We start from the raw sequence: 22967 nt of genomic DNA on the forward strand, positions 1-22967 counted from the left end.
ATAAATATTCGAATCATCATGCACTATAAAATGGATTTCAATCGACTACAAGTATCTAGCTATCTTAGCATCCTGCCACAAGATTAACAGTATACCGCTGTAAGATTGCTAGTGTTGTCGTGGAGCGTTGTGCACCTCCATCTGCGCGGGTGCTCGATGCATAAAATGAGTGTATTCTTCAAGTCTGAAGGTTTTTCAGACTTGGAAGTTGATTTTGTATCTATGGTATATTGTTCTTCCTCCCTCCCCGTAGTTATATATTATACCTTCGTCTGAATACCATTCGGACCTTCCACTAGCATACCTCCTGGTTGCTCCACCACAGTGTCCACTTTACTAGTATCCGCTATAAAGTTATTTATCTAATTACTACTGTTATTGTGCTAGTGCAAATAGTTACGACTGACTCTTGGATAGAAACTATCGTCTATGTTAAGAATATAAGATAAGGACTTTCGTGTAGAGTAGATGATCATCTAATCTCATGAGTCTTTGGCCCATCTAGTTCGTTTCTTCGATCCGAGCTCCTCGTACATCTAGCTGACTACCAGACAGTATAGGTAAAAGCAAAGGTAATCGTAACCCCTGTAGCAAGACTCGTAGCTCAATACTTTCTGCGCCCGTTCACTATCTGTTGTTCTTGTCGCCATTCTTAGGAGCTCCGATGGGGCGCATCGGTCCATCTATGTCACAAGCCCTTTGAGAAACTATGCTTACACTATAGAAATTTTAGCGTACAAGGTGAAGGAGTAGTGCAAAAGCGTACGCTCCGAGGAAAGAGTGGCCCCCGGCCTTCTGAGATGTACTGTTTGAAAAAAATTCAGTGATCCGTTAAAACGAAGTACACTAGATGACCACAGTCTTTAACTCCGTCCGGAGACATCTCCACGGGCTAATACGAGCGACATCTGTACATTCTGTGACGCTATTCTCATCCCCATCCTGCTGAGGAACAACTCATTACGATAGAACCAGAGGACAAGACTTATTTATTCATTGCTCTCCTCTCATCCTATAAGGATCGGGCAATACCTTGGATACAGCTTTGAAGATTAGAATGGACTTTAAAGTCTGCCCACACCCGTTGAGGGTGAAATCAGAGGTGAGATGATGTATGCAGGGCTGGGGTTAACCGGGTGGGCACTAGGCGACGCACAGACCCATTCCGTGCCTTCCTCTCGAGCTTTGAGAAGCTCTTTCCTCTAACAACCACCCTCTCTCCACTCACCACCACGTCCATCACACATTTCACAATGCTGAAGAGGTAAGCCGACGACCCAATGATACCAATTGACGATGAATTGAGATGGGCTGACGCCAATTCCGATAGTGGGATCCAGCAGGCGCTCCGCGCCTCCATGCGCAGGCCCGCCATCCGCCGCAGCGCATTCCAGCCCATGAAGAAGAGCTTCGCACCCGCTCTATCAACCCGCTTCGCCTCTACTGATGCAGTAAAGGAGGGAAAGATTCATCAAGTGATCGGCGCAGTCGTTGACGGTATGCATTTACGTTTCCTGTTGCTGCGAAAAGTTTTTTCTGTGTAGACGGAAGAGCTTCGTTGCGATCCGCATCCAGAACGAATCCGCTGACGATGAATTCCAGTCAAGTTCGATACCGAGCAGCTTCCTGCTATTCTCAATGCCGTTACAACTCAGAACGGTGACCAGAAACTGGTCCTCGAAGTCGCTGTAAGAGCGCCAAGCATTCAATACCCGAAACAGGAAGGACTGACCCAGCACAGCAACACTTGGGTGAGAACATCGTCCGATGCATTGCCATGGACGGTACCGAGGGTCTCGTTCGAGGAGCTAAGGCCGTTGACACTGGTAACCCCATCATGGTACCGGTAGGAAATGGAACCCTTGGTCGTATCATGAACGTCACTGGTGACCCCATTGACGAGCGTGGTCCCATCAAGACCGACAAGTACGCCCCCATCCACGCCGATCCCCCAGAGTTCACCGAGCAATCCACCTCCGCTGAGGTTCTCGTCACTGGTATCAAGGTTGTCGACCTGTTGGCCCCCTACGCTCGTGGTGGAAAGATTGGTCTTTTCGGAGGTGCTGGTGTCGGCAAGACTGTCTTCATTCAGGAGCTGATTGTAAGAATATGCAATGCTTGTGGGATCAACATTTGCTGACGAGGAGACAGAACAACATTGCCAAGGCCCACGGTGGTTTCTCCGTCTTCACTGGTGTCGGTGAGCGTACCCGTGAGGGTAACGATCTTTACCACGAAATGCAGGAGACCTCAGTCATTCAACTCGACGGTGAATCCAAGGTCGCCCTGGTTTTCGGTCAGATGAACGAGCCCCCAGGTGCCCGTGCCCGTGTTGCTCTTACTGGTCTCGCCGTGAGTGAGGAGTTCCGCAACCAAGGTCAAGATGTATTACTCTTTATTGACAATATTTTCCGGTAATGGCTTTATTTTCCAGCGTTTTAAATGGTTTAGCTAATAGTTTACAGGTTTACGCAAGTAAGTGGTTGAATTGGGAGTTGGTGGGGGAGTTTTGGTGGTGGAGTGAAGAAAATCAGTTCTAACGATAACAGGCCGGTTCCGAAGTGTCTGCTCTGCTTGGTCGTATTCCTTCTGCCGTCGGTTACCAGCCCACCCTCGCCATTGACATGGGTGTCATGCAGGAACGTATTACCACGACTTCCAAGGGATCCATTACCTCCGTCCAGGCTGTCTACGTCCCCGCTGACGATTTGACTGATCCTGCTCCTGCCACCACCTTCGCCCACTTGGACGCCACCACTGTCTTGTCCCGTGGTATTTCCGAGTTGGGTATCTACCCCGCTGTCGACCCTCTTGACTCCAAGTCCCGTATGTTGGACCCCCGTGTCATTGGTGACGAGCACTACCAGACCGCCACCCGCGTCCAGCAGATTCTCCAGGAGTACAAGTCGCTCCAGGATATCATTGCCATTCTCGGCATGGACGAGTTGTCAGAAGCTGACAAGCTTACCGTCGAGCGTGCCCGTAAGATCCAGCGTTTCCTGAGCCAGCCTTTCGCTGTCGCCCAGGTCTTCACTGGTATTGAGGGCAAGCTTGTCGACCTCAAGGAGACCATCAACTCGTTCAAGGCTATCCTGTCCGGTGAGGGTGATGACCTTCCCGAGGGTACGTTATTCCACGATCTGCAACCATAAATTCAAGTTGAGCTAACAATTACAGGTGCTTTCTACATGGTTGGTGACTTCGCTTCCGCTCGCGCCAAGGGAGAGAAGATTCTCGCTGATCTCGAGAAGTCATAGACGGACTTTTGTGGTGGGTGAAGAGTCGGCCGTTGTGTCTAGAGCAGTTCGCTGGTAGTCTCACTTTGTACAAAAGATATACATCCGAAAATTCGGGATTATGAGCGAATGTTTTGACATGCGGCTTCCTGTAGTCTATCTTAGATGAAGAATCAGCATTTCTTGTTCAACCAATGATGTTTTCAGCCTAACTATTATCAATGCTGCTCGTGCCTTTCCTATTTTCCATTTCCGTTGACCTCGATAAGGAAAAGGGTCGTCACCAAGGGCCGTCACCAAGGGCAATGTGCACGCTGTCCATATTCACTGGACTGGCTAGTCGATTTTATCGGTCTCAACTCCTTCCTGAATGGTCAAGCGTCATGGTTGAACGGCTGCATCAATACGCTGAACTTTCCTGATTACGTCATGCGTACAGTGACTACGAAGTGCACGAAGACAAGGAAGGCTTGGATGATAGCCAGCCAGAAAATTGATTCAATGTATCTATGGGCTCCAAGGTCAAAACGTTGCTCGCCTCGCTGGAAGAATGCCTTTTTGATCACCGTATACTGCCGTGAAGGTCACATTCGCATGACGTGATCAAGAAAGTTCAGGGTGTCGCTTCACTGGACAGCGGGAGCGTCAACTCCCAGCCCGCCTTAGGCGGGCTATCGTTACTGCTTATATTCTAGAACAATATTACTCAAGGTAACTTTAGCTAGGTGCGTATTATAGCTTCAAAGCGTTATTTAAGGTAGTTAACTATAACTTCATACCTATTACTACTTATCGTGCTAGGCGGAGTTAAGGAAGAAAGGAAAATAGCAGAGACTCGGGAGGGCCATTTTATGTCTCGCAGTTGGTAGTTCTGTTACCACGGTGACTTCAACGTTCTTTCTGGCCTTTCGTCTTAAACACAACACCGCACATCCTCGATCGAGACAGATTTGGAAATTCGCTTAAATTGTCATCCCTATATTCGGTATATTAATATATTCTTATAGCACACGTCTTTGTATTACTTCTCCATCTACTTTGTTAAGAAATCTAACATGTGTAATCGTGCCTATGTAGAACTAATTCTAAAACCTGCATAATTCAATTATGTATTATCTTGACTTTGAATCTCTCCATCTAAGAAAGAAAAGAAATGCCTTCTCTTTAAAGAACAGTTTAGTACCAACCCTAATTCCTTTTCAATTTTTTAAATTGTTTGTCGCATATATATTCCATGCAACTCTAGAGACCACTATACAGAATCCTGCGGCTTTTTAGGCCGCGTGGAGTAGTGAAGCAGAGCTGTCGTCTTACACTATTATAGTAAGATTAGGCTTGTTATATTACACTTTAGTATCTAAGCATAATATATATTTATATGTATACTTTCATCATATAGAGTTTTGAATACATCCTGGACAAACCCAAGCCTAGCAAAAAGAAGGGAGATGAGGCATTCCCGGGAATGCACCCATACCTCCTGGAGAAAGCTATCAACCTGGTACCATCGAACAAGAAGGCATGGAAGTGTCATACCGTGCATATTTCTGAGGCAGGAGCTGGTTTTGATGCATATATGGATACAGCCTTTAAGTCATGCCCACTTTGCAAGACACCCCGATACTCCAAAGGGGCTGACTGGGCGACAACAATGGACTTTGCATTTGGCTCAAAGATAGTTGTCCTTCAGCTGAATCACGATGTCAAAAGAACTGGAAAAACCCTTACCTAGGAGGGGCTTCCTAAGATGACTAGGTTTAAGGACGAAACCAGCAATAAGATAACCCTTTACGTAAGGGATACCATTCGTGACAGCTTACTCGATATTCCAAGAGCGCAGGTCCTAGAGGAATACCCCAAGGACCTTGAAAACACCATGGAAGAATATCTGAAGTCAATTTCAAGATTCAGCGCAACCCCTTAGAAAGAGGGTTCTAAGAGAATACCCCAAGAACCATGAAAAGGCCATGGGAGAACACCACAAAACAGCGTCCAGGTTCAACACAACTCCGAAAAAAGGTCCGACAATTACGATAGAGAAGGAGGAGACTAAGAAGCCAAGGCAAAGGCTCTCACACTAAAAAAATAAGACTCCGCCAGTAGATCCCGAGACGACTGCACTAGCCAGAAAAAAGGCCAGAGTAGACGCGAATGAAATTCCGGATGAAATGCAAGCCTACATGAATGCCACAATCAATCAGATAGTGGCAGACAGGTTAAGTTCAATTTTTTGGACGTCAGACTAGGAGACTAGTGCAGCGGACGAATACCATCCTTAGGAAGAGGAGGAGTGAAATACCTCCGACAGGTTGAAGACGATTCTGTCAACGTCAAACTCGGAGACTAGTGCAGCTGGCGAAGACCAGCCTCAGGAAGAGGAGGAGTGAAATACCTCCAACACTAGTTTAGGTAAACTAGACGGCAGTGGATTATATTATATACAATTCCTAGTAGGTAGAAATTAATAGTGTTCTTGTACTTCTAGGTACCTACTAAACTTGCTGAAAAATCTATTTACATTAGCAATTCTTTGCTAAAAATACTTCATTTTTATATAAAGATATTTTCATACCTATATTTCAATCTATCTTCGAATTTGCAATTAATTCATATATTTATGTAGCGAAGAGTACAGACTAATTCCTAGATATAGTTCTTGAATTATCTATAGGTAGAGTGAAACGAAGAAAAATAATCAAAGTTTAGCTTTTAATAATCAAATACTTATAACGAAGTTACATGCCTATATATAGTAAAATTCTCTTCGTGAAATACAACCTTATCGAGATACTTGGTTTAAAAACACAATGTGTACATATGATGCTAGTTTCGGTACGGAAAAAATCTAGATTGTAAGAAATCCTAGTACCAACACACACACACACAATTTAAACTTTAGTATCAAAGAAATTTGTATTTGCGCTGTATCAAGAAATTCGCACTGAAATCATCCATGATTCTAGTCATCGCACTCTGCTCCCATCTTAACCTTTGTGGGTAGTTCCATGGCTGCCATTATAGATGTCCGGTTTTGTGGCATAATGTAAATGATGTCTCCTGCATTACACACAATGCATTGTGGAGATATTCTTTTCACCTCTTTTCAATTCCCTCCAGCACTCCACTGAGACACGAACAACGCCCGGTTTCTTTGACTTCCTGTTGTTTGATCAATAGCAACAATGGCAGTCAGCACATTAGAATGTAAAATTGGGCAAAGAAGTTTGCCTTTTACACAGATTTGATTAGGAAATGATGGTTGAAAAAAGACGCCATGATTCTCTTCATCGTCCTGTCCCACAGGTGCCGATATTTCCACAATTCTTTTCGACAATATTTCCGCACAGCACTTTTGGCATCAGTATACGAATTGACAACAAAGATTGCGACATGGCGAGAGAGAGTCCAGAACAACGAAAACAGCGCCTCATAGCCAACGGCATCAGCAAAAAATGGGACATCAAGCGGCGAAGCAGACGGCCTCGGGGTATCACAAACACTGGCAACAACTGCTACCGTAATGCAACACTACAGCCATTCTGTCACTTTCCCCGCTTCGTGAATTAGATCAAGCAACACAAGTCTGGCGGCGGAAAATGGCCTTGCAATCCCAATGATAGAAATCGAAACCTTGACTGCCTCGATGCCATGACGCGGGGCATTCTTCGAAACGAAAGCTACAAGAACATGACTTTGAGACAGAGATCTGCTTATGATGAAAATCTCAACAGCGGCACAATTCGACCTTCAGATGTGAAAAGCATGACCCTAAACATTACAGCGGATGCCTTCCTTGTCTGCTGAAGGCGGTTGTTAAAGACTATTGGAGTAATGACCTGGTCGACAACACTGCGCCGTACCATCTCCAACCTTTTCTGTATAGCCACGATTCAGTGTTTAAACTGTACCAATTTTTCCAGTGCCAATTTTGCGAAAACCCAGATAGATTACCGCGGGACACTACGTCGCTGGTGTTAGTGGGGTAAAGATGCCAGGGCAGAAGCCGCCGCTGCCGCCGCTTTTTTTGGTGGATGATGGCGTGGTGAGAGGGTGGCATGTGAGGGATGGGGGGACGAGGAATGTTATGGCGAGGAATCCTGTTCATCCTGGGTCAGGCAGGTTCGATGCGGTGGCGGTTTGGTATGAGATTGTGGCGGGTGCGAGGGATAGGTTGCCGAAGGGGGGTTTCGGCGGCGGATAGGCTGTGTGTGGAGGAGGGGAGACGGATCGTGGGGGTGTTAGGGAGGGGGAAGGGGAGTTCGTAATAGGAATGGAATAGGTTTGCTGGTGGGATGTGAGGAATTTTGAAGGTAGTAAGGGTTTGAAGTCGGTTTTAGCATGTTGAGATGAAATAGAAAGAGGCGTTTGAAGTATCAAACTCTAGACGAAGAATGCATTTTCATATCCTGAGAGTTGGGGGGAACAAATAGTACAAAGTATTTTACCACAATTGGCCCAGCCATTCCACCAAAGATGAGATACTGCTTTTGTTGCCGAGTTCCCCCAAAGAGAATGGAACAGGAATGCAACACTGAAAAGAGAAACAACGAGCAAAGTAACCTGAGCACTTCCATCCAACCCATCCAACCCACGAAACTTCTTTATCCACCCCAGATCCCCTCGTCCATCTCTCCTAAGTCTCAAACTCTGGAAAAACGGGGTATAAATAATCATACAAATTTCCCTTCCCCTTGCCATCTACGACTTCCCCTCCCCCTTCAAAAAGATCCCCCACCTCCTCCTTAAGACCTCCCAACTCTCCCTTACATCCCTCCCCTTTTCCCTCTCCTCGCGCTGAATCCGTGTTGCAGCAGCGGCGAGACCGATTGAGATTGCGAAGAGGGGATCAAGGCGCCTGAACAGTTAGTATGTGTGAGCGGAGCGAAGTACAGTGTTTTTATTTTCTCGGAATATTTATCCAAGGAGGAGGAAGAGGGAGGCATACTTTGATATTATATATTGGGCCGGCATAGCTCTCTCTCTCTCTTTGTGCTTTTCGCACTTTTTTTCCAAATTTCAAAGTTCGTGTACACAGGCAACAAAACAGGCGTTGAAAACTGCCCAAGTCGTACAAGCGTCTAGATTAAAGGTCCAAGCTCTGGACAGCCTCTTTGGGTTGATGTAGTAAGTAAGTTATTTTAAACTTCCTCTCTTCTTTTGCCAGGTCGGGGTTCAAGTAAGGAATCTTTTCCAAAGATTCCCCACCGCCGGTCGGCCGGCCCCTGCATTTGGGCCAGTGGGGTCCGTGCGCGGGGACCGGCTTCTGGAGCCCTTTTTGCTTTTCCCCACGATTCGCCGGTTCCGGGCGATACGTTATGCAAGGCACTAGAAGGGCTAATGTTGCATGGAAACTCCCCTTTCCTTGTAAGGCGGCTGTTCCATGTTGGATTTGCATGCTTCTCGCCTGGATATGTACAGAGTGTGGCTATGCTGGTGGCGGGGTTGCAGTGGCACGCGGTTGCTTATCAGGTGAACGATGTCGTCATGTGGGTTTCAGGCAACGGCCGGATGAGCCGCAAGTCAGGCTGCTTTGTCAGGTACGCATAGTCAGGCACCTTGACGGGAATATACAAGACAATGTCGCAGAGCATAAACAGGTGCATCAAGTCGTGACAGATTAGGTCTGGTGCATTTGGACTAAAGCTGAATCATCGAATTATACAGGCATCTTGTGAAAAGAAGCCAAATCTGCCCAAACACCTCTCTCCGAAACGGCGAATCTTGCTTGTACAGATACGACTTGTCGTCGTGCCTTTCCGCGTTGGCTTAGCTGTATCGGACCTCGCAGGCTCTGGTGAAGATTGACTGGCCCAGGGTGCTGCGAGGGTTGCCGTTGCACCAGCCGTCTGCCATCAAATCAATCAATCATCCTAACGGTATACTGTTGCGTGAATATCAAGAAACCCATGATCCGAAAACGCCCGAGTTCGCCGCAGCCTCAACAGCCGATAGATAAGGGGAATGTGAGGATGGAGCGAGCCCCTTACAGAGCCTCGCCAAACGTGTTCTCGCCTGAGTACCTGTCGTCTTGTTAGCAGTGCGTTCTGATCGGAGACGTTGGGAGGCAACATACGTAATGTACAGGAAACCGTCCTCATCCTTGTGCTCCTCGTATATCGAGCTCATCAGAGCGGCAGTGGGTGGCAGGACCTCATCGACGAAGATGAAGATGGCCTTTTCGGGTGAAAGCTTGATGCGCTTGCGGATCACGTAGACAAACTGGCCTACGGTCAAGTCGGCGGGTACCAAGTACTTCTTCTTATCGATGGTTGCAATGTCAGACTTCTCGACCTTCTCGCAGATGACCTGGGCGCTGTTAGCTGACATGTCACAGTTCGGGAGGCAGCGATGTCTACGTACGGGAATGCGGTCGTTGTACTTCTGGCGAATGCGCTCGGCCTCGGCCTTGCGCTTCTCAAACGGGTGCTCGTCCTTGAACTTGGAACGCATGGTGGGGATTTGTGAGCGGTGTTTGGATGTGTTTGTGTTTGTGTTTGTGTTTGTGTGTGGGGGGATGGAGGGCTATATGTGTGGTTTCGCAAAGGGCGTAGAGTCGTGGGAGTGGTGAGGTTGAGCGTGGCGGAGGAGGAAGTAGGACGGAGGGCGTAGGTGCGGTGTGGGAACCTTAAGCACAGGCAGCAGAGCGGGGCTAATACCTGCGCATCACTCCCGCCTTACCTAACCAACGCCAGCAGCCGCCGAGGTCACTGGTCACTGGCCACCACGCACCCGACCAGCATCTCACCTACCAGTCAAGTGAGCCTCCGTCCATACACACATCCACACAGACATACGTATATACCTGCACACTTACTACACAAAACCACTGCCCCTGAGCCATGACAACATCGCCCTCTTGCTGCTGCTCAAGCCGGGGCGTGACTCGGCTGGATGGCAGTGCTGACCGCCTCGCCCCAGCCCAGTCACTTGCTCGGCTCCCATGACCTGGCTACCTGGGTACTTTGACTCATCCCGTCTCTCTCCTTCACGCTCTCCATCTCTCTCGCGCAAGGCGGCCATCGCCATGTACAGTACGGCAATGAGCCATCTCGTCGCCACATCAGAGTCGATTGCTATGTGAAGCAGCCGGCAGCCAGGTGGACGCGTTTGTCGTCGCGTTGGCGGCCATGCCGGCCTAGCACGCCCACCTGTTGCCACTCACAGCGACGTGTCCGTCCCAGCACTGGACACCACGAAGCACTAAGAAGTGCTTCTTTCCCAGGTGTCCCAGGACGTCATGCAAGCCAACGTCCATCTGCTCCTCCGCAGCGACAGGGTGCTTGCCAGCAACGTAGCAGACGCAGACGTAGACGTATCTATGATGCAGGGCGCCACCCGCCCTTCACTCTCGAGACGTGAGCAGTACGCAGGGACTGAGCGCAAGCGCCCGAGTATCGCCGGCCAGGTCGTGCTCGTACTTGTGCCGGAGACGTGTTTGTCGTGTTTGCACCATGCAGGTACCGATACCGCTAGTACCGACGAAACTCCACCGAAGATGCGCCCACCATGGTGTGATTCCCCGAGAAGTCAGCACCGAGGTTGACTGTGCTTACAGTTTTCTAATATAGCCTAATTCATCCTCTCTTTTGCTGCTTCATGGTCCAACTGTAATTGACCTGCAACCATCCTGTCCCCCGCTATGCGTCCGTTCCGGCCCTTGTTCCGCGTCTCTCGCGCGCTCGAGCTTCCCCACAACTACACATCACAGCGCACCCTGCGCACAAGTCAGATATCCAGTAGGCAGCTACACTCCTCTCAGAGTCGCCGTGTCCATCTCCCTCGAAGCATCAAACCAGAGAAGCCGGATCCTCTAGAGGAATGGCGGAATCCCGAACCCAGCAAATGGCCGAACCGGATAAGACTGCTCCTTGTGCCATTCATCGGAGCTCTGGTCTACTCTATGGTAAGCCCATAATTCAATACACATCCCTTTGAAAATACCCCTACTAATCCATTCCACAGTGGACAGATGACACAATCAAGACCGAAACACCCACAATTGCCGAGAAAGACGCTCTCCTCAAGCGCGAAAATGGCGTATCCGAACAATCCCCCATGCGCCTTCGAATGGAGCAATTCATAAAGCAGCATCAAAAACAAATCGTCGCCGAGCTCGAAAAGGTCGATGGCACAAAATTCAAAATCGACACATGGCAACGTCCGGAAGGCGGCGGCGGCATAACCTGCGTCCTCCAAGACGGCAACGTCTTCGAAAAAGGCGGCGTAAACACCTCCGTCGTCTACGGCCGGCTCCCCCGCGCTGCCATACAAAAAATGCGCGTAAACCACAAAGCCCTCGACCCAGATGTCGACTCGCTCGCCTTCTTTGCCGCCGGCCTCTCCATGGTGCTGCACCCGCACAACCCCAACGCCCCAACCGTGCACCTCAACTACCGCTACTTCGAAACTGCCGACGACCACGGCAACACAACCGCATGGTGGTACGGCGGCGGCTGCGACCTCACGCCCTCGTACCTCTACGACGAAGACGCCATCCTCTTCCACAACACCATCAAACACGCCTGCGACAAGCATGACAAAGCATACTACCCGCGCTTCAAAAAATGGTGCGACGAATACTTCAACAACAAACACCGCGGCGAAACCCGCGGCGTCGGCGGCATCTTCTTCGACGACCTCGACGAAACAGAAAAAGACCAGGAGCAACTCTTCTCGTTTGTCCAGGATTGCCTCACCGCGTTCTTGCCCTCGTACATCCCCATTATCAATCGCAGAAAGGATATGCCCTTCACCCCCGAGATGAAGCAGTGGCAGCAGATTCGCCGCGGACGTTATGTAGAGTTTAACCTTGTGCATGATAGGGGCACCGCGTTTGGACTTAATACTCCCGGGGCGCGCGTCGAGAGTATCCTCATGAGCTTGCCGCTTACGGCCCGCTGGCAGTATATGCATGCGCCTGAAAAGGGGAGTAGGGAGGAACGGTTGCTTGAGGTGTTGAGGAAGCCCAAGGAGTGGGTCTAAGTACTTGTACATCATACTAGTGCAGGAGGAACAAAGACATTCCAAACAGCCGAGTCCAGATGACGAGTAAAAAAAGTTAACCAAATACAAACTGTTGTGAAACTTTTCGATTGAATCCAGAGCTTATACTTTTACATGCTTCATCCTAGTTTAAAGTTTTTTGTTTTGGGAGAAAAGAAGGAGGATAGAGAGACAACAACAACACGAGACGAGACACGAGCACAAACACACACACACATGACTGTGACGAAATAGTCCCCCCTTATCATCATCATCAACAACAACATCCCTTAACCCCTAGGATCATGTCTCCACCCATGCAGTCCACTCAATCTACTCCCCATACCTCCTAACCCGCCACTTCCTTCTCCACCTCCACCGCCAGCACCAGTACCACCCCCACTAGTACTTCCAAACCCACCCGTACCCGACGCAAACCCACTCCTGCCTCCACTCCCCCCATTAAGCAACTTGTCAAACTGCTCCACACTCACAACCGCCCGTTGCTTAACATCCAGATCCATATCGCGACTCAACTGCTTGGCTCCCTCTTCGAACCCGAGCTGGCGGAGACTGAGGGCGCGTTCGCGCGTCGCCGCTTCATCCGTGTGGTCTTCGACCCAGACAAGGTTGTGCAGCATCCAGGCGCAAGCGACGCGCATGTCGCGCCGGGGATGCGTGAATAGCGGGAGCACGTGTTGCATCAGCGCTGTCTGGGAGATGAGTAGGGAGCGGTGCTGGGGGCGGCCGTTGGCGAGGTGGATGAGGATGAAGATTGTGGCCAGCATGAGCTCAGAGGCTGGGTAGCTCGTCCAGTTGGGTTGGCCCATGGGCGTTGTGGCGGACAAAAAGGGCGGGCGGTGGGTGCCGCTGGGCCAGTAACTTGGCGTGCTGGGGCTGGCTTGGGTTTGCGAGGATGAGGTTGAGGCCGGAGAGTTTTTGGGCCGGATTTTGGAATCGAGAATCTCGAAGAAGCGGCTGTGGCCAAAGGTCTTGAGGAGGTGGTCGATCATCTCGCCAGAGGCCTTGTCCTCGGACACAAAGTTGCGGATAAAGTCAAGTGCTTGTTCCTGTATGCGGATATCGTCGCGCTCGCCGTTCAGTCGGTGGTCCTGCTCATCGTTCTTGATCTGTTGTAGGCGGTCTCGAATGTTTGTTGCACTCGTGTACCGAGGACCATGGCGTTGATGTCGGCGCATCGATGGTATGCTTTCCGTCATCGCATCATCGTCGTCGTCTTCAGAGCCTGATTCATCGTCTACATCCATGTGCGGCTCTTCGACAGCGTTGAGGATATCAACTTGCTCCCCTGCTGCATTCGGTGTACCCATGGCAGGCTTAGATGGCTCCCCGTTGAGCACTTGGACCAGCCAGCCTACTCCAAGTTCCTCTAGACACTGTATCTTCATGGCATGAGGCAATCCAAGACACAAGTGCTTGAGAGCCCAGAGACTACCAAAGCGGAGGTCAAAATTGGCCGACCGGCACTGTTCGCAGAGCGTGCCCAGAACTCCGGATTCAAGAATCTCCTACTCATCGTTAGCTTGGAGGCAAATGGTGTCAGGTTTCGCTTACTGTCCGCATAGGTGACACATCCAGCACCAAGTTGGTGATGACCTCGGTAGCTGCAATCTGCACTTTTACATTCGGATGTGTCAAGAGCTCAAAGATTGGCTGTGCAACACCATGATCAATGAGACTCGTTCGGAGAACGCTGACCGATCTTGACAAGGACCGTGTGAGCTTGCATGCAGCGATCAAGACAGCATCAGGGTTACCATCCTTTGGCGAGGACGATGCTCCTGGCTCACTATTTTCGTTGTACGGAACTAGAGCTTCAATGATATGCGTTGCCGCACCCATCTCAATCACCATCTTTCTCAGCGAGTCTTGGTCACCTGCCATTGCTGCCAACGCCAGCAAAACGCTTTCTCGATACTTGAACGCATGTAGGACATCTGGATTAAGCCCAGCTCGACCCAAAGTCGATGAAGCATGATCGATGTTTGGATCCATGACTTCATGAGATATTGGTTTAGGCTGCCAAAGGGGCTTTGACGATGTCGCCAGTATGTCGAATGACTTTTTTAAAATTTGTATCAGAGTCGGCAGAATCCGGGAATGAACTGCGGCCGTCTGGAGTGCTTTATTTCCAGTAACAAGCTCCGCAAGAACAATTGGTGAGCGTTCTAGCACAAGACGCAGCTCATCTCTGGCTGCCTGGCTCATGGCACTGACCTTTTTGGCGTACTCTGATGTAGGGCTCGAGTCCTCAATCATCTTCTCCACAAGCGGAATAATCAGATATGAAAAGTGCTTCTCGCGTGTCGTCTTTGACGGGTCGTTCAGCGGCCATCGCTCGCCAAACTTCTTGAGCAATGCTAATAACCAGCAAGCAGACAGGCGCTCTCTGACTTCACCCCGTCGTGCCACATACATGAGCCATATGAACAGCGGAGACTCGGACTCGTCCGAGATGGTGTTCCGGCTCGAAGTGTGTTGCAGCGAATCCATGCTTGGTAGCCGAGAATAGTTGTCAGCAGGACCAGAAGAGTAGGCGCCAAGAGCCGGCCATTGCTTAATGTACGGATCTGATTTGCTTGCCATGGTCTGTACTCGTGGTATCAACCTGTCCCATGATGTCGACTGCGAAGTGTTGTTGCCATCAAAAGTTCCTGTAGAGCGTTCCTTTGGCCAGCCGAAAAGCTGTTGTATCGGCTGCGAATAGAGGAATTGTGCAGTGTAGAAATGTGAGTCCTTGATAACAGCTGAGATTGCTTCCAGGATGTCTGCTAGGTAGGCACGAGGAAGCTGCTCACGACTCGATCGCTTCCTATCCGATGCAGGGATGCGATCGTCCATGGCTGCAACACCAGCAAGTAGTTCCGCGAGCAGATCTAGTACATCTGCGTCTACTAAATTTCTTTTGTGGCTGTCTTCTCGACACGTCTTTATAATCAACCGCATAGCTGATTCTATCTGCTGGTTGACCTTCATGGTACCCGCCGTCTGCGCCAAAATCTCAGACAGACTCTCAACAGTTGATTTTGTGTATATAATCTCATTCACGGCGGATGCAAGAGATGGCCTCGATGAGCCTGACAAGTCGAGCCATGGCTTTTCTTGGGCAACAGCATCGACAATCTGATTGAGCGTCTTCAAGGTCGCAGTGACGAGTTTGGAGGGCGTTTCGCTTGGTCGTAGTGCTTCGAGTAATGGAGGTAGTACATCGCCAGCCAGTAGTGGCGCAACAAATGCTGGTCCACCTGTACGTCTTATACATCAGCCAAGGTGCTCTTTTCGTCTTATGTTTTTGCATTGCGCGCTTACCATTCGCCAGACTGCCGACGACGAGCGTGGCTTGGAACCTCAGCTCATCTTCGGTGGTCCACTCTTCCAGCCCAGCTGTGTCACCGAACAGCCCAGAGCTGTTGCCGTTTCTAACGTTCCTTCGCCTCTTGCCGCCCTTCCTAGCCTCGGCGCGCAGCAAACTGGCAAGTGGTTTCACAATACCATGCGTAACAGCCAGCTCTTTTCTCTGTTCATGCCCCACAAGTTCGTTCTTCAGGCTTTGTAGCGCTGCGACTTGTGCCTCGGGCGTGGTAGGGTTGGAGAGCTCGCTGAGTGCGGAAGGGATCGTTGAACGGCCCATGGTGTCGACGGCCAGCGAACAGGTAATTGGTAAAAGGGGGACGCAGATTAACACTTGTCGTGCAGTCCTACAAGAAGAGGTCTAGTCGTGGTCGTACAATTGTACGTCAAGGATGAGAGAGGCAATGATGACCGCTTCACTGAGAAAGCACAACCTTAGTCGAAGTGTTGCGGAGGGAAGGCGCAACGGACAGGTGGTTATCATTGCCTGCACAGCATTTTATGCAGCAAGGCTCTGATTGCTTTCTAAATGATGCGAGAAGCTTGCCAAGTCGCATGGGCTTCTTCGCGCGGCGTAGCAGTACGTGGCCGTGAGCGAAGTTTGATTGACATGAGATAGCCGCGTCTCAGTCCCGCAAACGTCAGCGCAAGGGGCGATAACACACCTTATCAGCACGTGACTGCACCATCCCTCGAGCATGCCTTTCTTGACTGGTATTGCACATGCATTCATTCGGCTTGAACAAATGTATACTGACAAATTTGTGTGCATAAAATTCCCATTTCTAACGAGATAAATCAAGTAGCAGCGTCAATCTGAGTTATCTGCAACAGAGAAAATGCATACATTCACTAGACATGACTATACAATCATAACCATTTACTCCATAATCCCATGAGTTATCATTACAGTCGTTAATTCCACGTCGCACCATTCATGCTCATAAATACCCGCCTAATCAGTGCACGGTTCTTGCCCAGGCCCTAGACAAAGGAAACATGCATGTCGGTTGCAGGTGTTGCACCAAAGCCAACCCTCAAATGAGTCCTCAAATGTATGCCAAAACACCAGTGTCCGTAAAGATCCCAATGCCCACCTCCAGAATCACTCCGTTTACCGGCCGGACCCTATTGTTAAAAATCGTCAAGGACACCAAGATCGGTATCGTTTTCCTTGACAACGCCGCCTTCCGTAAGGATGACGACTGATACACAGGCCGCATATGCCTCTCTGATAGCACAAGCCATGCACGTCTCTTTGATGTTCGCCACAATAGCACTGTGCCCATGATGGGCGCACCAAGCCCTTGCAAATACCTCGTTGTCACTGACACCAAGTGCCTCAATGGCCAGCACATTTGTAACCTGCTCATGAGCACTTTTCTTCTGCTCATTCATGAGTGCCAGTGCCTTCTTGCCGGGCGATGACTTGGACGAGGTAGGTCGAGGTGTGCGGCCGGATTGCAGACCCCAATCTGTAATGTCTACAAGGCCTTCATCGATTTTGATTGCTTTGTACGAAAAGTCATAGAACAGCACTGGGTACAGTCAGTATGAGACAATCAATTTGAACATGCAACTGTTTCGTACCATGCGGCCCTTGGTGGCAAGGGAAGGCATTGATAAAACTGACGTCGTACCGTAGCTTCATCGGCCAGCTCTCGCCACCACAAGCGAATAAGATCGCAGCATCAAAGACCATTGGTGGGCCAGAAGCACCACGGCCCCCTTCTGGTCGCTCTTTGATGGGTACAAAACGGAGCTTCTCCATTCTTATCAAATCTGTGACGTCTTCCGTGTCCGGCATGGGTATGTCGTAGTCATCAATCGGATAACTGTCCTCTATTGTTCCCAAAGGGTTCGTACGATCATCCATACTTTCAACATCAACCGGTATCAGCACTGGATCTGGAGATTCAAGCTGCCTAATCTTGACGCACTCTGTCCGTTTGAGTTCAGGGGTGTAGATGCATGGCCCAATCCAGCCTGCAATTTGCTTCACCCCACGCGCAGCTCCTAGGACTTTACCAACAATACATTGGGCTGACCAGTAAGTGTTGGCACGGTACTGGAATCCAGATGCCGGGTGCATATGCGTAAGGTACTTGAGGGCGTCGCCAGTATCCTGGTCGCAGTCGATCAAACTGTTCATAATGAGCCACGGTAGTGTACGGCCTGGCAAGACAATGCCCGAAAACCACGACATGGCATCCGCAGACCTGTCTTCGATGGCCTTTTCATTCGGGTCCCGCTCGTCTAGAATGTACTCAATCTCGTCCATGTTGGGCCACTTGAGGGTCGCGGCAAAGATCCGCAGAGCTTCTATCTGTCTACTCTTACTCTTGAGATCAAAGCTGAACGTGCTTTGCGTGGACGATGTCCGCGTTTTAGTAATTTCCATGTTCTCAAGCCATCGCTGTGCCACAGCTAGGTCCCATGTGATCATGGGGGGAAGCTGCGAAATCAGCTTGCGCTTGGACTTTTCGGAATGCCCCTTGGAATGGATGCGGAGGTAGAGTTCTACAGAGAGCAACAGTTGATGGAAGAACTCTTGCTTCTTACGCTGATCGGGCGCGTCAAAGAACTTTGCTACAACCTGGTTTCTAGGCTGCGAAAAGTCTATCCACTGTGGATTGCTCAATACAGTAATGAGGTCTGTAATCTGCTGATCAATCCGAATATGGCGGCGCTCCTCATCGTATCGTTCCGGATCTTCGATGAGCGTGGTATACAGGTAGTGGTACAAATCCTCCGGGTCCTATCAAGAGCAAAGTTAGGGAGACGAACCAAACAGAAAGAAAATAAAAAAATAAAAAGCGACCGGCGCACGGCTGTTGACTGACATCTTCATTGAGTCCGCTTTCCAGCTTCTGTAGTCTGTCGAGGATTTGCAAGAGCTTGATTTTTCGCGGTTGGGCGTCACCGGCAAACTTGATGGGGGCATGGCTTGTTCCAGACTTGCTCACCCAATAGTTGAGCGTTGTAGTGCCCGCACTCTTTCCAAACGCATAAGCCATGCACGGGTACTCATGAGACGACCACGGGAATTGGTCATCGCGCGTGCCTGTCATGTTGAGCGAGATGTCCCGATATGCCTGCTGCTGAAAGTGTGCGCGATCGGTTCGGCTCTGGTGCTCAGCTTCCAGAACGGCGTAAAAGCGATTGTATCCATCTGGTGCATTTGCTATAGCGTCTCGGTATCCCTTGAAAGTAGATGCCCCTGCACAGATGAGGTCATCTGCTTCGGCTGGGTCCAATGCATCTTCAGATCTGTATCCCTTCGGGGGCCATCGTCTCGACTTGCGAAAGTCTTCAAGCGGCGTCGGGTGCGAGTATGACCCGGCGCGACGAGAGGGCGAGAACTTCTGGTAGGGCACCATGTGCACTTCGCCCCCACTAGATGAGGGCCGAGTGGGATTTGGCTGGGAGCCATGTCTCGCGATGCGCGTGCGGGTGACGACGGGCGATGTTCGTGTTCTTGAGCTCTTTGTGAGCTGCAGCTGGTTGAAGTCGTTGTTGAGCTGCGGAAACGGCTCAGTAGGGAAGGCATAGGGCAGGGCACAGGGTGCCGAGGGCGGTTCGGGACGGCGCGCTCCCCATTGACTATGACTATCATACTGGCGTTTGCTAACCTCGCGGCGAGCGTATTCAGATGTCATCTCTTATGCATAGCACTCTGTGTGAGCAGACTACATCCAACTCTGTTTGCAAGTAAGTGCGTGGTCAAGGACTGGGTGGGTCTAGGAGCATGTCGCGACGCTGTTGGCAGGCCGCCAGGGCACGCGGGGTGGTGTTTCTGGCGATACCGGGGAGGTGAGACTTGACTTGGTAGCAAGCGAGGAACATGGCGAGGGTGGAGATGTGTGGCGCGCCCGCTGGAACAATCACCAACTGACCTTCATAGTACTAGAGGAGTCGCAATGCTACCGCCGCCGCCGTGTCTCGATCAGGAACAGGACGCGTGTACCGCGAGGCGTGATGGAGACGTCTCGGTCGCGAAGCTCTGGAGGTAAACGTCGGCACACGACCTCTTTAGGTGCGGTTTCGTGACAGGACACGCGTGGAGGATGTAGTGGGGGGTGGGGGGGTGTGGGTGGAGGGCGAGAGAGGGTTTCACTTTCAAGACCAGAGGTCAGGTCATGGCCCCTAAAGCCGATGAAGTCGCCGGAAGCCGCACATTTCGTCCTGCGAACCCTTCCCTGGCGCCCTTACATCAGTGTGTACATCTCCGCTGTCAGAGCGGGCATGTTCGAGGGCATGTTCTGACGGCCTTGGAGGATGTGACGGCTAGCCTCAGCTTGCCGAACCAGGGCGGGCAACTGACTGACTAGGGTGCTGCTTACCCCATCCTCTTATTCGTCCACGTTACTCACGGGATGCCCTTAGCGGCTCGACCACGATGCGCTCACTCAGTGCTCCAACAACACGCCATCGGCGTTCAGCTCGAAAGGAGGGGTTGATTCCACGACTGATGCTATCTACCCAATAGGACCGCTGCTCAATTCCACCACACATGACATGCAGCGTGTACAATCATACATGCCATAGGCCAGGAGCTGATATCACACTGCCTATGTTATCCTGCACATGCCACGCTCCATCAATGCCCAGACTCCCAAACTCGTTCCGTGCAGCTTCGGAGACTGCTACCGGCGTCCGCAGCGATGCATTGCTGTGACGAACGGGCGGGAAATGGAAGCCATGGGGCCCATACACGGCCTGCCCACTATCCGCCTCGGAGCCATGAGCCTGCGACCGATGCGGCAATGCGCCCTCCAGAGTCTCATAGGGCTCCACGTGGGTGGGCATACACTGTCAGATGCCCTGCTGTCGAGTCATGTCGCCAGCTCATCGTTGGACCCGTCTGTCTTTGAGACTCCCATACAGACGTGACCACGAGGCAATTCCAAGTCCAAAAGGACAATATAGCCCACGAATGTGACGAAACGCCAACTCGCAGGACAGACGGGAGTTTGAACAGCACACACATACACATGGTAGTGCTGTTAGACCACACAGTGTCGAGAGTGTTGCGCAGCAGTTTTACGCGCAATCATTATACGCCTGATTCGTTGGTGTGAATACCTGTGGCTGACGATCCGTTAGGAGGAGGGACTTGGGTGGAGCTGACAGTAGATGCCGACTTTGGCTGCTTCTCCATGATGTATCCAGTCCCACGATCGACCAGACCTTTGTAGTAGTCGACAAGAACCTCGGGCTTGGGAACTATCCGCCAGTCCAGCTTCCTCAGAAACTCGAGCTCCAGCAGCGCCAATTCACGAACGCTGACTCCACCGACTCTTGCATACAGGCTATTTGTCCAAAAACTATCACTGAGGCCTTTGGCCGCAACCGTCGCAGCTGTTATAAGAAAGCGATGTACAGTCAGGCTGCTGATTGTAAAGGCGGGGTACATGGCGCATAGCTTGTCGACATAGAAGACCATGGACAGGAGGATCGGCGGAGATAGGGTCGCGTGCACAATGAGGCGGGAGAGGTAGTCGCGGACGGATATACCAGGAGGCGCTCTGTAGAAGAAAAAAACAAAAGGTCAGCAAGAGTTGCGTCAATCAATCGTGGGCAAACGCACCTTGAGTGGAACCTGGTCAAAGTACCATCCCGCAACGGATAGCCGTCATTCAGGCGCACCAGCTCCATGAGCATGTCGGAAATGAGCACACCAAGGTCCTTGACGTCGCAAGTCTCATACTGAAGGGGCATTACTTTGAGATTGGGTTCCTCGGGACGGGCTCGCTTGGCTGGCGATGCAGGCACGCGCAAGACGGTGCTTGCATCGGGTGCAACAGACCCAGGCTCTACAGCAGGGGGCACACCATCGCGCGACGCGGGGCGAGCCGAGGCCAAGGCATTGCGTGCGGGTGCAGCAGACTGCGGAGGTTCCCGCAGCTGAGGCTCTGGAGGCTCCGTGACTGCAGGCGCGGCGGGGGCAGTGCCCCGCTGTGTGGGCGGGATTGCAGGTACAGGCTGTGAGTCTATCGGCGGAGCAGTGGTGGTGCTTATGGTATGGTGGTGGTGCTCAGTGGTGGCGGTGGTGGTGGTACTGGTGGCCGACTCGGTGAGCGTCTGGGCGTGGGTGTCAATGGTGGGCGGAGGGCGGTAGGTGGGGGGAAATCCTGGCGGGGTATACTGGGTGCCGTGGTCTGCGTAGCTTCGCTTGCGGGTCTGGGGCGAGGGCGCAAAGGCTGGTACGGGCGAGGGCTGGCAGGCGGTTGACTTTGGCGTTTGCGGCGCGTCGAACCGCCGTTGTGGTGGATTGGTCACGGCGAAGCGGGGGGAGTGCGTGGTCGAGGAGATGGAGGTGCGTGGCGAGGCATGCTGGTAGGGGCGGTGGGCAGGGGCGTGGAAGGTGGTGCTGGGTGAGGGAGGTTGCGAGATGGTGGGCGAGGATGTGATCATGTCTAAGTTGTGGCGGGTAGCGGGTAGCGGGTAGCGGGATGCTAGGGTTGAGGAAGACGACAAGAACGGGCAACTGGTGTGCGCATCGTAGCCGGGCCCTGGTGCGGCAGGAGGGTATTTTTGGCGGACAAGGTGGAGAGGAAAAAGGGGAGCGCAGGGCCGGCCCAAGGCAGAGGCAGAGGCATGCCAGAGCAGAGAGGGTAGCGATGCCGCTGCTGTGAGGCCTGGCTTGGCTGGCCTTCAGGCGATAGCAGCTGGTGCGCACGTGTGACGTCTGGGGACTTTAGTAGGCTGCCCGTCCGAGGGCTGGCCACCATGGCTTGACAGGCCGAATGCGGCGCCCTCGTCTGGGATGCGTTGCAGTCGAGGTGGCCAGCATGCCAGCATGTTGCCGGACAAGAAAGTAATTCTCACCGCATGTCTTGGGATCTTGTCGCCGGTCAATTGGCCACGGAGCAGCGGGTTGCCCAATGACACGAGCCTGGGCCGTACCTGCGACATGGAGGGAACATGTCCAGGCCAAAATTTCCGGAAGATGACGACTGAGTGTTAGCTGCCGCTGCCCCTAGCCCCGACGGTGGGCTGGAGAATTTGCTCCCAGCTAGTCATGCTCGCCTGAATGCCACCGACGACCCTTTGCTCATGCGCCTGCATGGCGTTTTCCCTCGCTGCTGTTGCGCGGCCCGTCGACGGCTCGCTCCTCGTCGCAGCGGGTGTGGGCGTGAACATGTCGCCAGGGCCTTTGCTCGTAGTCGTAGGGCCATGGCAGCGTCCGCCTCGTGGCGCGCCCATGGGCATGTGCATGTGCATGTGTGGACTGTGGTGAGTATGTGATTAGATAATCGCTCGTGCCACCGTCGTTCCTGCCCTGCGATAAGATGGTGCTAGCCCCGCCCAGCCCGCGCTAGCCCGCAGGCAGCCCGAGCACGTTGCCCATCCGCCCATCCTCACTCGACAACG

At 51.6% G+C, this 22967-nt stretch overlaps 6 protein-coding genes across 6 annotated transcripts; 2 read left to right on the plus strand and 4 right to left on the minus strand.

Moving 5' to 3' along the window:
• The first annotated feature begins 1220 nt into the window (after nt 1-1220).
• Nucleotides 1221-3432, plus strand: PSV08DRAFT_328523 (P-loop containing nucleoside triphosphate hydrolase protein). The gene is made up of 8 exons (XM_014225116.2): nt 1221-1264; nt 1331-1497; nt 1603-1688; nt 1742-2101; nt 2152-2414; nt 2466-2475; nt 2550-3123; nt 3178-3432. Exons 1-8 carry the CDS (start codon nt 1254-1256, stop codon nt 3255-3257), a joined length of 1551 nt encoding a protein of 516 aa, XP_014080591.1. The 5' UTR covers nt 1221-1253; the 3' UTR covers nt 3258-3432.
• A 5438-nt stretch (nt 3433-8870) lies between these two features.
• PSV08DRAFT_328567 (autophagy protein Atg8 ubiquitin like protein) lies at nt 8871-9800 on the minus strand. The gene is made up of 3 exons (XM_014225118.2): nt 9597-9800; nt 9310-9542; nt 8871-9256 (listed from the first exon to the last, which is right to left on the minus strand). The coding sequence occupies exons 1-3, from the start codon at nt 9684-9686 to the stop codon at nt 9220-9222; spliced, it is 360 nt and encodes a 119-aa protein (XP_014080593.1). The 5' UTR covers nt 9687-9800; the 3' UTR covers nt 8871-9219.
• Nucleotides 9801-10760: 960 nt separating this feature from the next.
• On the plus strand, nt 10761-12350 carry PSV08DRAFT_365331 (Coproporphyrinogen III oxidase). Its single transcript, XM_014225119.2, has 2 exons — nt 10761-11139; nt 11199-12350. The coding sequence occupies exons 1-2, from the start codon at nt 10876-10878 to the stop codon at nt 12216-12218; spliced, it is 1284 nt and encodes a 427-aa protein (XP_014080594.1). The 5' UTR covers nt 10761-10875; the 3' UTR covers nt 12219-12350.
• PSV08DRAFT_229576 (armadillo-type protein) lies at nt 12312-16006 on the minus strand. Its single transcript, XM_014225120.2, has 3 exons — nt 15549-16006; nt 13794-15484; nt 12312-13747 (listed from the first exon to the last, which is right to left on the minus strand). The coding sequence occupies exons 1-3, from the start codon at nt 15868-15870 to the stop codon at nt 12509-12511; spliced, it is 3252 nt and encodes a 1083-aa protein (XP_014080595.1). The 5' UTR covers nt 15871-16006; the 3' UTR covers nt 12312-12508.
• Nucleotides 16007-16417: 411 nt separating this feature from the next.
• Nucleotides 16418-19249, minus strand: PSV08DRAFT_229578 (uncharacterized protein; the record flags this gene model as incomplete). Its single annotated transcript, XM_014225121.2, has 3 exons — nt 16418-17128; nt 17181-18348; nt 18434-19249. 3 exons carry the CDS (start codon nt 19247-19249, stop codon nt 16725-16727), a joined length of 2388 nt encoding a protein of 795 aa, XP_014080596.1. The 3' UTR covers nt 16418-16724.
• A 1387-nt stretch (nt 19250-20636) lies between these two features.
• Nucleotides 20637-22007, minus strand: PSV08DRAFT_365334 (cyclin-domain-containing protein; the record flags this gene model as incomplete). Its single annotated transcript, XM_014225123.2, has 2 exons — nt 20637-21118; nt 21181-22007. The coding sequence occupies 2 exons, from the start codon at nt 22005-22007 to the stop codon at nt 20647-20649; spliced, it is 1299 nt and encodes a 432-aa protein (XP_014080598.1). The 3' UTR covers nt 20637-20646.
• Between the last annotated feature and the right edge of the window lie 960 nt (nt 22008-22967).

The sequence above is a fragment of the Bipolaris maydis genome, assembly GCF_028858645.1.
Source record: "Bipolaris maydis strain C4 unplaced genomic scaffold PSV08scaffold_14, whole genome shotgun sequence".
Taxonomy (NCBI): domain Eukaryota; kingdom Fungi; phylum Ascomycota; class Dothideomycetes; order Pleosporales; family Pleosporaceae; genus Bipolaris; species Bipolaris maydis.

Excerpts from the sequence above, each read along its gene's own strand:
- PSV08DRAFT_328523 (XM_014225116.2), top strand. Across the intron at positions 1,689-1,741 it reads AACTGGTCCTCGAAGTCGCT|CAACACTTGGGTGAGAACAT; the intron begins GTAAGAGCGCCA and ends GACCCAGCACAG. Across the intron at positions 3,124-3,177 it reads GGGTGATGACCTTCCCGAGG|GTGCTTTCTACATGGTTGGT; the intron begins GTACGTTATTCC and ends TAACAATTACAG.
- PSV08DRAFT_328567 (XM_014225118.2), bottom strand. The coding sequence starts at position 9,686 with ATGCGTTCCAAGTTCAAGGACGAGCACCCGTTTGAGAAGCGCAAGGCC. Across the intron at positions 9,543-9,596 it reads AGTACAACGACCGCATTCCC|GTCATCTGCGAGAAGGTCGA; the intron begins GTACGTAGACAT and ends AACAGCGCCCAG. Across the intron at positions 9,257-9,309 it reads GACGGTTTCCTGTACATTAC|GTACTCAGGCGAGAACACGT; the intron begins GTATGTTGCCTC and ends ACAAGACGACAG.
- PSV08DRAFT_365331 (XM_014225119.2), top strand. The coding sequence starts at position 10,876 with ATGCGTCCGTTCCGGCCCTTGTTCCGCGTCTCTCGCGCGCTCGAGCTT. Across the intron at positions 11,140-11,198 it reads GAGCTCTGGTCTACTCTATG|TGGACAGATGACACAATCAA; the intron begins GTAAGCCCATAA and ends TCCATTCCACAG.
- PSV08DRAFT_229576 (XM_014225120.2), bottom strand. The coding sequence starts at position 15,870 with ATGGGCCGTTCAACGATCCCTTCCGCACTCAGCGAGCTCTCCAACCCT. Across the intron at positions 15,485-15,548 it reads CGTCGGCAGTCTGGCGAATG|GTGGACCAGCATTTGTTGCG; the intron begins GTAAGCGCGCAA and ends TAAGACGTACAG. Across the intron at positions 13,748-13,793 it reads ATGTGTCACCTATGCGGACA|GAGATTCTTGAATCCGGAGT; the intron begins GTAAGCGAAACC and ends AACGATGAGTAG.